Source organism: Chelmon rostratus, chromosome 15 (assembly GCF_017976325.1).
Source record: "Chelmon rostratus isolate fCheRos1 chromosome 15, fCheRos1.pri, whole genome shotgun sequence".
In the NCBI taxonomy this organism is placed as follows: Eukaryota; Metazoa; Chordata; class Actinopteri; order Chaetodontiformes; family Chaetodontidae; genus Chelmon; species Chelmon rostratus.
In genome coordinates, this window is record NC_055672.1 from 9,470,447 (window position 1) to 9,486,592 (window position 16,146).

At 39.6% G+C, this 16,146-nt stretch overlaps 1 protein-coding gene across 1 annotated transcript; it reads right to left on the minus strand.

Moving 5' to 3' along the window:
* Positions 1 to 66: 66 nt before the first annotated feature.
* Positions 67 to 14,927, minus strand: LOC121618526 (neurofilament heavy polypeptide-like). Its single transcript, XM_041954029.1, has 19 exons — positions 14,524 to 14,927; positions 12,194 to 12,370; positions 12,032 to 12,115; positions 11,848 to 11,952; positions 11,610 to 11,765; positions 11,287 to 11,430; positions 11,023 to 11,166; positions 10,547 to 10,690; positions 9,825 to 9,944; positions 9,510 to 9,629; positions 9,342 to 9,386; positions 9,201 to 9,248; positions 9,055 to 9,081; positions 2,912 to 2,971; positions 2,613 to 2,738; positions 2,003 to 2,241; positions 1,466 to 1,954; positions 161 to 1,066; positions 67 to 78 (listed from the first exon to the last, which is right to left on the minus strand). The coding sequence occupies exons 1-19, from the start codon at positions 14,531 to 14,533 to the stop codon at positions 67 to 69; spliced, it is 3,156 nt and encodes a 1,051-aa protein (XP_041809963.1). The 5' UTR covers positions 14,534 to 14,927.
* Between the last annotated feature and the right edge of the window lie 1,219 nt (positions 14,928 to 16,146).

Below are 16,146 nucleotides of genomic sequence, written 5' to 3' on the forward strand. Positions count from 1 at the left end.
GCTTCTTGACTTCTTTCTCTTCTTTAAGTGGTTTCTTGATTTCTCCCTCTTCCTTGGATGGTTTCTTCACCTCTCTCTCTTCTTTAGGTGTTTTTTTCACTGCTTTTTCTTCTTTAGGATGTTTCTTCAGTTCTTTCTCTTCCTTAGATGATTTCTTTACTTCTGCCTGTTCTTTATGTGGCATCTTGACCTCTTTTTCTTCTTTAGGAGGTTTCTTGATTTCTTCCTCTTCCTTTGATTGTTTCTTGACTTCCTTCTCTTCTTTAGGTGGTTTCTTAACTTCTTTCTCTTCTTTAGGTGGTTTAGTCACTTCTTTCTCTTCTCTAGGGTGCTTCTTCACATCTTTCTCTTCTTTGGGATGTTTCTTTGCTTCTATCTCTTCTTTAGGTGGTTTCTTGACTTCTTTTTCTTCTTTAGGAGGTTTCTTGACTTCTCTCTCTTCTTTAAGTGGCTTCTTGACTTCTGCCTCTTCTTTGGATGGTTTCTTTACTTCTTTCTCTTCTTTAGGTGGTTTCTTCACTTCTTTCTCTTCTGTAGGTGGCTTCTTGACTTCCTTTTCTTCTTTTGGAGGTTTCTTGACTTCTTTCTCTTCTTTAGGTGGTTTCTTGGTTTCCTTCTCTTCTTTGGATGGTTTCTTGACTTTTGTCTCTAGTTTAGGTGGTTTCTTTAATTCTTTCTCTTCTTTAGGAGGTTTCTTTAATTCTTTCTCTTCTTTAGGAGGTTTCTTGACTTCTTTCTCTTCTTTACGTGGTTTCTTGACTACTTTCTCTTCTTTAGTAGGTTTCTTGATTTTGTCCTCTTCTTTGGACGGTTTCTTCACTTCTTTCTCTTCTTTAGGTGGTTTCTTGACTTCTGTCTCTTCTTTGGATGGTTTCTTGACTTCTTTTTCTTCTTTAGGTGGTTTCTTCACTTCTTTTTCTTCTGTTGGTGGCTTCTTGACTTCTTTCTCTTCTTTACGTGGTTTCTTGACTTCTTTCTCTTTTTTAGTAGGTTTCTTGATTTTGTCCTCTTCTTTGGACGGTTTCTTCACTTCTTTCTCTTCTTTAGGTGGTTTCTTGCCTTCTGTCTCTTCTTCAGGTGGCTTCTTCACTTCTTTCTCTTCTGTTGGTGGCTTCTTGACTTCTTTAGGAGGTTTCTTGACTTCTATCTCTTCTTTAGGTGGTTTCTTGACTTCTTTCTCTTCTTTGGATGGTTTCTTGACTATTGTCTCTTCTTTAGGTGGTTTCTTTAATTCTTTCTCTTGTTTAGGAGGTTTCTTGATTTTGTCCTCTTCTTTGGATGGTTTCTTCACTTCTTTCTCTTCTTTAGGTGGTTTCTTGACTTCTGCCTCCTCTTTAGATGGTTTCTTGACTTCTATCTCTTCTTTGCGTGGTTTCTTTTCTTCTTTGTCTTCTTTAGGAGGTCTTTTCACTTCTCTCTCCTCTTCTTTGGGATGTTTCTTCACTTCTTTTTCTTCTTTCTTTACATCCTTCTCTTCTTTCTGTGGTTTCTTTACTCCTGCCTCTTCTTTGGTTGGTTTCTTTACTTCTGTCTCTTCTTTAGATGGTTTCTTGACTTCTTTCTCCTCTCTAGATGGTCTCTTGACATCTTTCTCTTCTTTGGGTGGTTTCTTGACTTCTTTCTCCTCTTTAGGTGGTTTCTTTACTTCTGCCTCTTCTTTAGATGGTTTCTTGGCTTCTTCATCTTCTTTGAGAGGTTTCTTGACTTCTTTCTTTTCTTTAGACAGTTTCTTGACTTCTTCATCTTCTTTGTGAAGTTTCTTGACTTCTCTGTCTTCTCTGTGTGGTCTCCTGACTTCTTTCTCTTCTTTTGGTGGTTTCTTGACTTCTTTTTCTTCTTTAGGTGGCCTCCTGGCTTCTTTTTCTTCTTTAGGAGGTCGCTTGATTTCTGTTTCTTTTTTGGGAGGTTTCTTCACTTCTGTCTCTTCTTTGAGAGGCTTCTTTACTTTCTTTTCCTTGGGAAGTTTCTTGACTTCTTTCTTTTCTTTTACAGGTTTCTTGACTTCTTTTTCTTCTTTAGGTGGTTTCTTGATTTCTTTCTCTTCTTTGGGAGGTTTCTTTACTTCTTTCTGTTCTTTAGGTGGTTTCTTCACTTCCCTTTTTTCTTTAGGGGGTTTTGCCTCTTGCCTCTTCTCTTTTAGTTTTGCTATTTCTTTCTTCTCCTTAGAAGGCTTCTTTACTTCTGCCTCATCCTTGGATGGCTTCTTTACCTCTTTTTTGTCTTTAGAAGGCTTTGCTTCTTCTAAAAAATCATCAAATCATCAGAGAAGTATCAGTTTATTTTTTCTGTGCCATAAGATGACTTAAAAGTTGAGCAGTGGACAAAGTAACCTGTGTTCTTTGTGTACACATCAGAATGTCACTAATATGAACCACAATTTGTTTAGCGATACATGTAGTATACATCTGTTTTTCATGCTGGACACTACTAGCAGTATGCACTAGTGGTGACAAAATATGCATATATTGTACAGTTAAACAAACAATTGACTGAGCAGCATTCCATTGGGGACATATTTCATCTTTGCAGATTAACTCTACACGCTGTATTTTTAGTTTTGACACATGTATATGTATGATATTTTGTACTTCTTTATCATGAAGTGTAATTACCTTTGGGCTTTGGCTTCTTTTCAAGAGGTTTGGCTTCCTCCCTTGGCTTTTCTTCTTTTAGTTTTATCTCTACAGTTTCCTCAAGTTTGGCTTCCTTCTCTCTTTCAGTTTCTACAGCTTTGAGGTCTGTAAACCACAATATATTTTCAGAAGCAATATTATCAGGTTCTCTTGCATTGAGTACATTTTTGTTTTCACTAAATTAGACTAATTAATGTTAGTAATGAGAACATTATGAAATATAACACAGATTTTGGGAGTAAATGTGAAGAGGATACATACAGTTTCAAGTATATTACCTTTAATAATGGCATCTTTAACTTCTTTTATTGCGTGCCTTTCCTTTGCCTCTTTGAGAACTGAGGTATCATATGAAAAATAAATAGTACATAACAGTGCAATTCTAAGCAGTAACCAGATCTGTAATACCGTTATCATGACAAATAACCATGCTTGCTTAAGCACTACAAGCATTACAGCAATGGCATGCTTGCTTAAGCACTACAAGCATTACAGCACTAAAACACTATGATTAAAAACATACCAAAAGCTACATGATGTTATATTGTTAAAACAATAAACAATAAAACAATCAGACCTAAGTTTTAGAGCTTGACTGCAGAGATGTGCAGAAAGTAATAATATCTAGCTATTCAGTAAATATTTTTCTACAATACACTGTGATGATTGGAAGACCCTACAGGACATCACTATTTTGTTTCATGTACTCATCCAGAAATCTATGTGTTTCTCAGCCCATTAGCTCCATCTAGCTGTCCTTTGTACTAAAGGTTCACTGCCTAAGGCAGTGGTGGTATAAAGCACTACACTTAAGTACTCAATTAGCACCTTGTTAAATATATTTGTCTTAACTGAGTCATCAAAAGAGCACAGATAAAAGAACTGGAAAAATGGGTGCTCTACCCTTCAGCTATTCACACAAATCAAGATGAGTTTCTGATCTAAATAAAACTTGATCTTGTTGCCTTCATTTGATTTTCAGTTAAAAAAAAATGCTTTTAATGAAACACACCAACATTTTGGGAAATGTGCTTGTCTTTCCTGTGGTCAGATGAGAAGATCAATTCAGCCTTTGTGTGCCCAGTACAGATATTGGTCAGGCACATAAACTTAGTAGAATAGAAGCCATCCATGAATAAAAAAATAAAAAATTAAACGTGAATGGCAAAGGTGACATTTTTTTCCCTCAGGGAGGGGAGTATGTTACGATCCCTCACCGAACGGAGAGCAAACTTTAGCAACAACACTATAGTACAGTCCATGTAAAGACAAAAGTTGATGCGACCAGCATTCCTCAAGGGAGACATAAACTGAGACTGAGTTTCCTGGCTGGTTTGCACTCTCCAAGTTCTGGAACTACACTTCTATGATGCTTTGGTGGATGTAAGCAGGATGTACTGACTAAAGATGTACTGAAAACTCTCTGGAATACTTTGATATTAAAGAAAACTCAAAGGTTTAGTATATAAGATTTAGGGCACATATGTCAAACCTATTCCATAAAGGGCTGTGTTGCTGCAGGTTTTCATTCCAGCCAACAAGGAGCACAGCAGGCCAACCAATAAACATCAAGGGATCACTTAGTTATCAGCTGCAGACTGAGATCAGATGATTATTTGATTCCAGCCTGGTGTGCTCCTCCTTGGTTGGAAAGAAAACCTGCAGCCACATGGTCCTTTCTGGAATCAGTTTGACATGCCTGATTTAGGTGATCTATTGGCAGAATGTGGCAGAATTTTATAATATAATACTCATAGTTATGTGTTCATTCGTGTATAATCCACTAAAAATAAGAATCCTTGTACTTGTGAAATCTTAGAATGAGCTCTTCATATTTGCAGAGGAAGCGGGTCCTCTGCTGTCTGCCATGTTCCTACAAGTAGCCCAGAGCCGACAAACCAAGGACTGACTCTAGAGGGCGCCTTTTGCATTTTTTAGATCAATAATGACATCCTAGGGAAGAGTAAGTGAATCTAAAAATATGTGTATATGTTGTGATGATAGGCCTGTCCGGACTGGACACACAGATCAATCTGATATCAACCTTCTCTTCTGATTCTGGGGAAAACAGCAAGCAAGAGCATTGCCTAAAATGTTAATCTAATCCCTCGAATCTGTAATGAAACACATTTTGTGATGAAAATCTGTGATGCTTTGCAGTCACAAATTAAGACAATGTAAACAAAGAGCACTGAAATGAGGAAATGAACCATGATACAACAGTCACTGAGCAAATATCTGTCAAGCCCTAATGACTTGAGTCACAAAGACTTCAGGGTGTCCTCTGAAAATATGTAAAGAAAATGTCAAGATGATCATTCCACATTAGTTTTGTTTTATCATTATTAACACACCATCAGCATTCACTTTCATGACCTGACGCATGAATGAAAACATGTGATGATAATGGGAAAAGTGTGGTACCTGTCTCGTGCTTGTGTTCAGTTCTGGATCCGACTCTCCTGAGCCTCTCAAAGGGAATATGAACCTTCCTCTTTCGTTTCAGCTCAGTTTTCTGACTTTCACTGTTGTTGTTGTTCTCATCATGATCGTCGATGATGTCGGGGGATTCGTCTTTGTCAAGGACAGTTGTTTGCTCTTCTTCGTCATTGTCAGAGTCAGGTACTGCTATGCTGGCATTATCAGTTTTTTCATATGAGAGGATTTTAAGATCAAGTTGTTGGACAGGTGGCTCTTTTTCTACGTCTACATCTTCATCATCCAGCTCCATATCAATCTTCACTTTGTCCTGTAATTCACCTTCCTCCTCCTCCTCCTCTTCTGAAGACTCAGACTCATCATCCAGGTCGAAAGCTTGATCGTCTTGCTCAGTTTTTAGAAACTCACCTTTGACGTCAGTATCAGTTAATTCAATGGTTTCTTTGTGTCCTTCATGAAGATCTTTATCTTCAATCTCCTCCTCAGCCTCCTCATCCTCGATTGCCTCTGTTTCAGTTTTTGTCTCCTCCTCCTCATCTTCTACTGCATCTTCTTCAGTTGTTGTCTCCTCCTCCTCATCTTTTACTGCATCTTCTACAGTTGTTGTCTCCTCCTCCTCATCTTCTACTGCATCTTCTTGAATTGTTGTCTCCTCCTCCTCATCTTCTATTGCATCTTCTTCAGTTGTTGTCTCCGCCCCCTCATCTTCTACTACATCTTCTTCAGTTGTTGTCTCCTCCTCATCTTCTACTGCATCTTCTTCAGTTGTTGTCTCCTCCTCCTCATCTTCTACAGCATCTTCTTCAGTTGATGTCTCCTCCTCATCATCTTCTACTGCATCTTCTTCAGTTGTTGTCTCCTCCTCATCATCTTCTACTGCATCTTCTTCAGTTGTTGTCTCCTCCTCCTCATCTTCTACTGCATCTTCTTCAGTTGTTGTCTCCTCCTCCTCATCTTCTACTGCATCTTCTACAGTTGTTGTCTCCTCCTCCTCATCTTCTAATGCATCTTCTTCAGTTTTTGTCTCCTCCTCCTCATCTTCTACTGCATCTTCTTGAATTGTTGTCTCCTCCTCCTCATCTTCTACTGCATCTTCGACAGTTTTTGTCTCCTCCTCCTCCTCCTCATCTTCCAATGCATCTTCTTCAGTTTTTGTCTCCTCCTCCTCATCTTCTACTGCATCTTCTTGAATTGTTGTCTCCTCCTCCTCATCTTCTACTGCATCTTCTACAGTTTTTGTCTCCTCCTCCTCCTCCTCATCTTCTATTGCATCTTCTACAGTTTTTGCCTCCTCCTCCTCCTCCTCCTCCTCCTCCTCATCTTCTATTGCATCTTCTACAGTTTTTGCCTCCTCCTCCTCCTCCTCATCTTCAACTGCATCTTCTACAGTTTTTGTCTCCTCCTCCTCATCTTCTATTGCATCTTCTTCAGTTGTTGTCTCCTCCTCCTCATCTTCTACTGCATCTTCTTCAGTTGTTGTCTCCTCCTCCTTATGTTCTACTGCATCTTCTTCAGTTGTTGTCTCCTCCTCCTCATCTTCTACTGTATCTTCCTCAGTTTTTGTTTCCTCTTCCTCTTCTATCAAAGCATCTGTTTTGATCTCTTCTTCCTCCTCCTCTTCCTCTTCCTCCTCCTCCTCCTCCTCCTCCTCCCTGTCTGCCAAAACTTCTTCAGCTCTGGTCGTCTCCTCCTCCTCCTCAACTACCACAGGTTCCTCAGCTTCAGTCTCCTCTTCTATCACCTCTTCTGCTGTTTTTGTTTCCACCTCTTCTTCTTCCTCCTCCTCCCCATCTATCAAAGATTCTTCAGCTGTGGTTTCCTTTTCCTCCTCATTTTCTATCAACTCTCCTCCTGTTTGTTTGTCCTCCTCCTCATCCAAAGCTTCTTCAGTTTTGTCCTCCTCCTCCTCCTGTTCTTCTACGTCATTCTCCTCTGTTTTAATATCTACTGCTTCTTGTTCCTCTTCGTCATCCTCTGTATTTAATTCCTCCTCATCTGTACCAATACCTTCATCATCTTCTATTTCCCCCTCCTCCTCCTCCATGTGTACTGCATGCTCCTCTGTTTTAATCTCCTCTTCTTCCCCCTCCTCCTCAGAGCCAACCTTTTCCGCCTCTTCCATGTTGGTTTCCTCCTGGCTGTCACCATCGATCATTCCCTCATCTTCCAGTGATGCTTCATGTCCAGTTTCTTCAAGCTCGACATGTTTCACTAGTGATGTGATAGTAACAAATTTAGTGTCTGTGATCAATCGTGTGTCTGACTAATAAATGTGACTATTAAAGAAAAACTGTATGAGTACCCTCATCTTCACTGGCAGTTTCAGTGGGAACTTCAGCCTCCTCCTCCTCCTCCTCCTCCTCCTCCTGCATCTTTGAGCCTGGAGCTTCACTTAGCTCTGCAGCAGCAGCAGCTTCATCTTTGGCAGCACTCATGATCTCTGTAACTGTATCATCAACCCATGTGACCTGTCTTATCTGACCGTCACATCTTTGGAATTGTAAACGGAAATGCAGCTCCAAACTCGTTTCAAGGCACAGAAGGATTTTAATGGAGTGAAATGGGAACAACGACAATGACCATTCATTGTATGGCACACACCACATGCTGCAAATGATGTTCCCCATATGCATATATCATTAAAACTGACTTATTGTCAACAAATCGTCGGAAATTACCAAAACCAACAATTTAGCAGTCTCAGTACCCATTCACATAGGGAGATGTAAATCAGAGATATAGTTTCATTTCCAGTAATTTGCTACAAAGGTGGCCATTGTACTTTCTAGCAAACCTTACTTAAAAAGCAATAAATAGTGCATTTGTAGGGGACTATTTTCAGCTGCGTACTAATACACATTTCTTGTGAGTATGTATGCCAGCAGAACAGTCTATGTGGGATTAAAAATAAACTACAGCCCCCATGTGATGGAAAATGTCTCCTAGTTTAGTATTATGGCTCACTGATGTGTTTTTAATGTTTTTTTGAGTTAGCTAGTGTGCTAAGTGCAAGCCTCGTTTCACCCTGCTTATTACATTGTACATATTGTAGTGCCATGGAGACACACCAGGCATCAAAATCATCCATCAAGCAGCCAAGAAATACCAGATGACACCTAGTCTATGCAACAGAGAATAAAATATATCAGACTGACGTATTAGTAGGATCAATTAATTGTTGGTTTGAATATTTTCATGGTATTTGTTGACAAAAACAAAAATATTGAATATTTCCAGACTTATTCTTTAATCCCATTTTGGCTGTTTTTTCCTTTTTATTACCACCTCCCCAAAACATTAGCACCAAAATGACTATAGTCAATAATATTCTGAAGGCTTTTGAAACATGTGGTGTAGACTTGCACTGTATGATTCCATGCAATGATAAAATGTAATATTCCAAACGAAAACACGTCACCCAGTAAAAACAATCCAGATACGAACATACACACAGGATGTCACAGATGTTTATATAGTTTAAAAACAAGTGGCAGGTGATGGTCAGTCAGGTGTACAGACAATGCAGGAGAAGGTAACAGAGGAATGCAGCTCCATGGGACACATATTAAAGACAGATTTTCATGCTCAATATAACAGAGATGATGATGAAAACATGAAGATTGGAACAACAACAACTTACTGGTAAAACACGTAAATGTAAAGTTCCATGAAATGATGCAGTCACCAAATCATAACGACATTTATTACAATGAAGGTATACACTGGTTATTATGATGCATATTTATTAATGCCGTGATTTGATAAGTGCAAAATGGAGTTTATTCAAACAAAATTGACATACAGTTTCATTGCACTTCAGGCTGACTTTATGATGCTGAACATGACATAATGCAGACTTGAGACAAGTTCATACAAAGTGGCAAGAAAAACAAAAATCAACGCGAACATGCATGAAACGCCACTATTTGCTGGCAGCACACTTCACACCTGTCCAGAGTAAATGTTATAGTGTGTTTCTTACCTTTTTCAAAAGGTGGCAGAAATTCACCTACATTTCAAAGAAAGCAATGAAAGACAGTTAGCTTCACGTTTAAGACGATTTAAGATGATTTTTAGTGTTGCAGCAAAAAAAAAGAAAAAAAAAAGGGAAGTATTGTCATTACTCACCTTTCCTTTGTACCAATTTCATATCAGTCAGGGATGCTACAGCTTCATCTAAACAAAGACAAGAAAAAAGACATGTTGAAATTTGCAGTCATAGACTAGTAAGATGCTTTTAGGTCTATTAAAAGTAATGAAAAGTGAAACCTTTTTCAGTCACTACATTTACAACTGGCGTGGCAACAGGTTCACCTAAAACAAGAGAAGAAAATACAATAAAATATGCATCAAGGTGTCAGTATTTTTATCTTTTTCCCCACATTGGTGCATTTGTGTTAGAATATTTCTGTATATTACTGAGGCAAACAAGAATACCTTGATCGCCAACAAGCATGCTCGACATGTAAGCCAAGAACAAATCTTTCTTGTCTGTAAACTCCAACACGGCGTCTTCGACAACTTTCATTGGGTCAATGGACACTTCAGACATGATCCCTGAGATATAAGCACACCACAAAGTCAGTCAAAGCTGTTGCTCGTGATACCAAAAAAATATAACTTTTAGATTGTTTAGGCTAGTATTTATTCCATTACCACATTTATTCATATCTCTGTTTCTCTTAGTTCAGTTAGACAACATTGATGTAATGTAGCTGGTATGTAAATCTGTCATCATGTGTTTAAACACACCTTCTTCACCGATCAGCATTGTGGAGAAGTAGCTCACAAGCATGTTTATTTGTTCTGTGGTGATTTCTGCTGTTCTCTTCAGAGCTGAAATGGGGCTGAATCCCACAGCATGCTGGATATCTGATGAGCAGGAAAGTCACAGTGAAAAAAACAGTTCGCAGCTTACAGTACAGAAAATACTCCACTACAAGTAAAAGTCCTGCATTCAAAACCTTACTCAAGTTTCATCAGCAAAAGTATGAAAAGTAAAAGTACTCATTGTGCAGTAAATGCTCCCTGTCAGTGTTACTGTTAGATATGATGTGTGGATTAATAGTAGGGCTGCATTAATGGATATGTTGCATTTTGCTTCTGTAGATGTTTAATGTTAATGATTTGAACTACTTTCTTCATCATATGTCTGTAGCGTCACTGTCCTGTGAGAACCACATATCTGTAAAAAGAAAAACAGCCCTGTTCCCACCTCCTTGACAATTCATTTTTCCAGCTAATCCAAGAGGCATGGAATCCTTCAGTTTCTGAGAAAAATCCAAATTCAAAATCGTCAAATTTGGAGATGGTTTTCCTTGGGCAGGGAAGGTATGAAAAATATAATCTGAAAAGCAGCCAGTAACTAAAGATACCTGGTAAATGTAGTGGAGTTGAAAGTACAATATATAGTATAACGTTGCAAAAACATACATATATAAGGTAAACGTTAGAAACCATGACAGATACTGTACCTTGTGCCGTGTCCAGTATTACATCAATGATTGCACAGAGCACGCTCTGGACGTATCCCACTATTCCACTCACAAAGTCATTAGTAACATGGAAGACATTTCTGCCAATAACCACAGGGTCAATGAAGCTAACGTCAGTGGTTCCTGAGAAGAACAACACACATTCAGGTTCAAGCTCCAGTGAGTCACTTCAGTCAACAAATCAACTAATTATTTGTTGTTATGAAGACTGTTGAAAAGACAATTAGAGAGCAGTCGGAAAAGCTATTGGCCATTAATTAATAATTAACAATAACAACAACAAAAAAAGTACTGTTACACGCACATAACGAACACAAGCTGAAAGTTACTGAGCAATAATGTTGATTTAGTTGTTAATTTAGGCAACAAATAAGGATTCAAAAACACAGACATAATGATATTTAATGTAAATATCGCCCCGCAAGCAATACAATTGTTAAATATGAAGCAGGTACCTTTTGTAATATCCAGTATTTTGTCTAATATGGCACAGAGTACGTCCTGGATGTAGCCCACTATTCCACTGACAGTGTCATTAGTAACACTGAAGACATCTCTGCCGATTACCACAGGGTCCATGAAGCTAATATCTGTGGATCCTGAGGAAAAACAAACGGAAAACAATGAGAAATATGTAACATCGTCACTCTTTGCTGTGTATAATCGTCATTGTTTAGAGGTTGCAGGTTAGAGGCATGTTAAATGAGAAGAGTAAATACCTTTCACTACATCCAGAATAGTGTCCAGGATGGCACAGAGCACATCCTGGATGTAGCCCACTACTCCACACACGAACTCGTTAGTAACACGGAAGACGCCTCTGCCTATGACCACAGGGTCAATGTAGCTGAGGTCAGTTTCTCCTGAGAACGAGGACATTTGTGAGGGAAAATTAATTTATTAAAAATCATGCTGGGCAACAATACAGATTTAGTTGAATGAATCAAATGATTAGTCCTCTTTTACCATCATCTTATTTTTTTTATTATTTTTATTTCAGACAAATTCCTCAGAAAAAAACAACAAAATACAGAATACATACCTGTATTTATATCCGATATAGTATCCAGTACAGTATCCACAACAGCACACAGTGTGTCCCTGAAGGAGCCCACGATTCCACCCATGAAATCATTCGTTGAATGGAAAACTCGTCTCCCAATGACCACAGGGTCGACATAGCTGAAGTAGAAGTTCCCTGTGGTTTTTGGAAAGAGATAGTTAGAGTCATGGCCACATCACATGTTTGCTAAACCTCCTGGTCGACTTTGCTTTCATACCTTCCTCATCCGAAAAATAGCGAACAAATCCATCTTTTGCTTCCGATATTTCCTCAGCAGCGTAGGTGGCAACGGACATGGGGTCACTTAAATCAGGTGCACATTCTAGGGGCCCAGAAATAAGCGTCATTAAACTTGCTTTTACCCTACTAAAAACATGTGGCGTGCCATCTCTCTCATGTACCTTGAAACTTATTGAGCAGACTGGATACTTCATCAACAGCATCGTTTACAGCTTGAATGGGGTCCGTCATGATCTGCTGAACGTCTGAAAATAACACAAGATGTTGGTGATTATGCTGTTTGAAAATCTAAATGGATTCATTTTTAGGTATCCGTGACCCACCGGGGACAGCCTTGTACTCCACAAAGTCAAACATCACCACTCCCACCACCACCCAGGACAGGAGGGCAGCCACAGCTATCAGCAGCTCTGCAGACATTTTCAGCTTCCCGAGGAGGCCCAGACCCTTGGACCTGAGAGAGCTGGTCTGTGGAGGCGCCGCTCCATTGGACCCCGTGGCTGCAGAGGGGGAGAAACGACACTGAAGTTACTCAGAGAGCTCATCAGGATGTACTTGTTTTGATCAAACCTTTGCTGCCTGGTCTAACAATTGCTGCTGCTACACTGGAGAAGTCTGGTTTTATACTGTATGTACCATTGTACAGCAGCACGCAGATTAACACGGATCACAAGAGGCTACATTCATACAGTGAGTGCATTGGGAAAGAGTCATAAGACAAGCTTTGTCTCCTGTTTTTTCAATATATTTTTACATAGATGTATGTGTGTGTGTGTGTGTGTGTGTGTGTTAAAATACATGAGCTAGACCGATATATCAGCTGATATTAGCTCATTGCAAATATATCTGCATCTACATGCAACAAAATGAATACAGTATGTGCAAAAATTTGTCTTCTGGAAGGCATTTACTAATTTCTTAACTGTAAAATGTCCTCATTACACAATGTTGTCACAATTCTTTAATAATCATATTAAAGGGATTGCATGATGCATGTATATGCATCTGTAAAAAAAAGATCAGATTTTTTTTAAAGCTTTTAAATATCAATGTCAGTAATTGTCCTTAAAAATCCAGTATTAGTCAGGCCCTGAAGATATGCTCCAACAAAAACTTCTCTTTCCTACGCACAAAGTTCTTAAAACTAGTTTCCAGGGGCTCTAGGATCTTATGGTTCTTCTTCTAACATTGAATATTAATGACTAAATAAGCAAATATCATCATTAAAGTTGTGAAAAACACAAAAGAGTTTAACACTGAAAATCTCAGCTAAGCTGCTTCGTCAGGACTGTGTGGGTGTGGTTAGATCACCTTTGATTGACAGCGCTGGTAACAGCACAAACTACCAAATTCAAATGTTGCTGATTGGTGCACGGAAATAAACATCAGCTTTTTCCAATTGAGCTCGACGTACTTCAGACCAGTGAGAGAAACGGACAAAAACATAAATACAGAAGTCTCTGGTGCAAAAACTTTTTCAACGTGTGAGCAAAGAAAGCAGATTTTTAGGGCCTTTAATTGAAGATGTGGTCCATATATAAACATCTTGAAAAAAGCTTTTTCGCAGACGTGTCTGATATATTCTTCCTTTGAAAATGTCTACCAGCTCTAAAAATCTACAGTTCTCCAGTTCATTTCATGCTAACACAACTCCTAACTTCAAAACAGTAGCATGGCTCAGTCAAATCTCTGACTACTGTGTCACTGTGGCATGTTTGGGAGAATAACGTCCTGCCCTGTCCACCCTCCCAGCCTCATACACTGCAGCTAAACCATGACAGGTGAATCCTTTACGATCAAAGGATCTAAACTTTAAAGAAAGTATGTCTCACCTTTGCATTCATCAAATTAAAACCTCTCAACATACAAGCTTTAGGAGACGGATTAAGAGTGTCGTATGCTGATCAACAAAGGTTTTATCTGAGATCGCTGATAAAAAAAATCAGAAAAGACATCATCTGTTATTCTCATTTCTCATATGCACAATTCCCATCTGTTTAGCACAGCGGAAAATTCTTGTGTAGCATTTAATACCACATCCTCGCCATCATCAACTGTGAGAGTGCAGCGACACTGCTGTCCTTTCCAACTTGGCCCTGGTGCCAAGGTGTTAGAGACGCCGTCCAACTGTGAATGAACCCTGATCGTGCCTGTCTCATGATTCGCTTCCTCATACACAAACGCTGGCTTATGAAAACTCAGCCAGTCCCTCCAGTCAACTGAATTATTCAGGCTGGACAGGTGGTGTCAGTGTTTCACCACAGATTGAAACTGATTCTTAAGGAAAAACTGCCTGTTGCTGCCTGCTCTGCTCATTTAAGCCTTTAAGCCTGGTTGTTACACACCACTTGTTTGAGCGGGTCCCGTAAAAACTTAAGGCTTATTTTCCAACGGCAAAGACAGAAAGCTGTTGGAAAACCAGAGGTGACCCCCCGGCAGCAGTCACGTCCGTCACAGGAGAGCAATATTAGTGCTCTGGCTACATGATATCCTGTATTTATAGCAACCAACTTTCAACACATTTTCCTAAGAGGACACACACCGTCATAACATTGCCATTTATTTATCACACAGCACGTTTTACTTAGACTTTCTGGCTGCAGCAAGCAGAGAGTTGTTCATTTCAGCGCTGATGCAGATGTAACAGTCCTACCTTCAGCCATGGTGATATGGAGACAATATCAGGTATTATCCTTCGAGTTGGTACCAAAGCCTCCTCATGCAGAAGTGGATGGAAAATCACAGCTTCAATATGAATCCAATCAGCATCCACTAAAAGAAAATGTCCCCTTTATGAGATTATTCCATTTCCACTTGGCGTTCAGTGGCTTCCTGAATCATGTAATCCACAGGGCGAACTTCTCCAAGATTAAAAAAAAAAAAAGGAAGAAAATGGAAAATCAAGCATGAAGCTTCACAGCCGTTTGGGAATTTGGAGCTGCCAGTGCGGCAGCATTGCAGAGGGGGGTCTGGGGACGGTGGGGCAAAAGCAAAGCGACGCAGGGTGAAGGAAAGAGCCAAGCTAAGCACAGGGCTGGGTAGGGTGAGGGGGAACAGACAGAATATTCCACCCAGTGTTATTGGTGCCTCACATGGGTATAGGTCAGAGCACAGCACAGGGGGGCTTCAAGGTAACTTTATCCCCCAGAAGGTTATTCTTAGCTGGAGCGCTGCACACCAGCCGCTCTGGCAGGCCTTTTTTGGCGGTGGAAGGGGTGTGTGTAAGATCAGTCGGCTGAACTGGGCACCCCTACTGGTGGGGTAATCTGCCCACTAAACTGGAACAAATCAGGTGTCCAAGATGAGGAATGGACAGCAACACAGGTGGAAACTGTCCTTAACGAGTTCCACTGTCAGACGTCAAGACGTCACATTTGTCCCGCTGCCTTTGGTGCTGATGTGCTTTATTTTGTTCAGGAGTTTTTCACTGCTCATCACTTTCTTTTTAGGTTCTGACATTTGCTCATACGTGGCAGCTTTGAAATAAACACGTTTCCAAAATTATTAACTACCTCACTGAATCAAATAAAGACCCAGCATGTGAATTTAAAGAGCGCCATCTGGTGAACCTTTTAGCAACCTGCAACAGCTTCAAGTGCAATATTTACCACAAAGTGAATAAGTAAAAAGTAAGTAAGTGGAAAGACATTATCATATTTTGCCTTGGAAGCATTAAAACAGGCTACAGTCACATCAGCCACTCTGTCACACTGTCACAGTGGTGCTTTGAGCTAAATGCTAACAACGACAATGTTGACTCGCTGATGCTAAACAGGTATGATGTTTGACGTGCTCACCATCTTAGCTTAGCGTGTTAGTATGCTAACATATGCTAATTAGTATTTAACACAAAGTGAGCTCAGGCTGGTGGGGATGTCACCAGTTTAAATCAAAGTGCTTAAGACAAATTTTGGACCGCAAAAAACAAATCTAAGTAAGATGAAATATCTTAAATCATGGCGATATAGCGGACCACTTTTGAGATAACAGCACATCTTTGAGACTAGATATTTATTTATCAGTCTTGGTAAGGGAAATTGTCCTGCTCTGCTGGCAGATAATTTATGTAACATTTCCCATTGTATTGCTTTTTGTCTTGGTTTTCAGAGCTTTCAGTTTTCAGAATCACCAGTGTTATTACGATTCATCCCGAAAGGAGCATGACTGTCAGTACCAGTCTGTCCAATCGTTGTTCAGACATGTCAGTTAAAACCACAAATATGAACCTCTTGATGGTGCTACAGGAAAAGTCAGAAGATCACTTAAGTCACTGGGA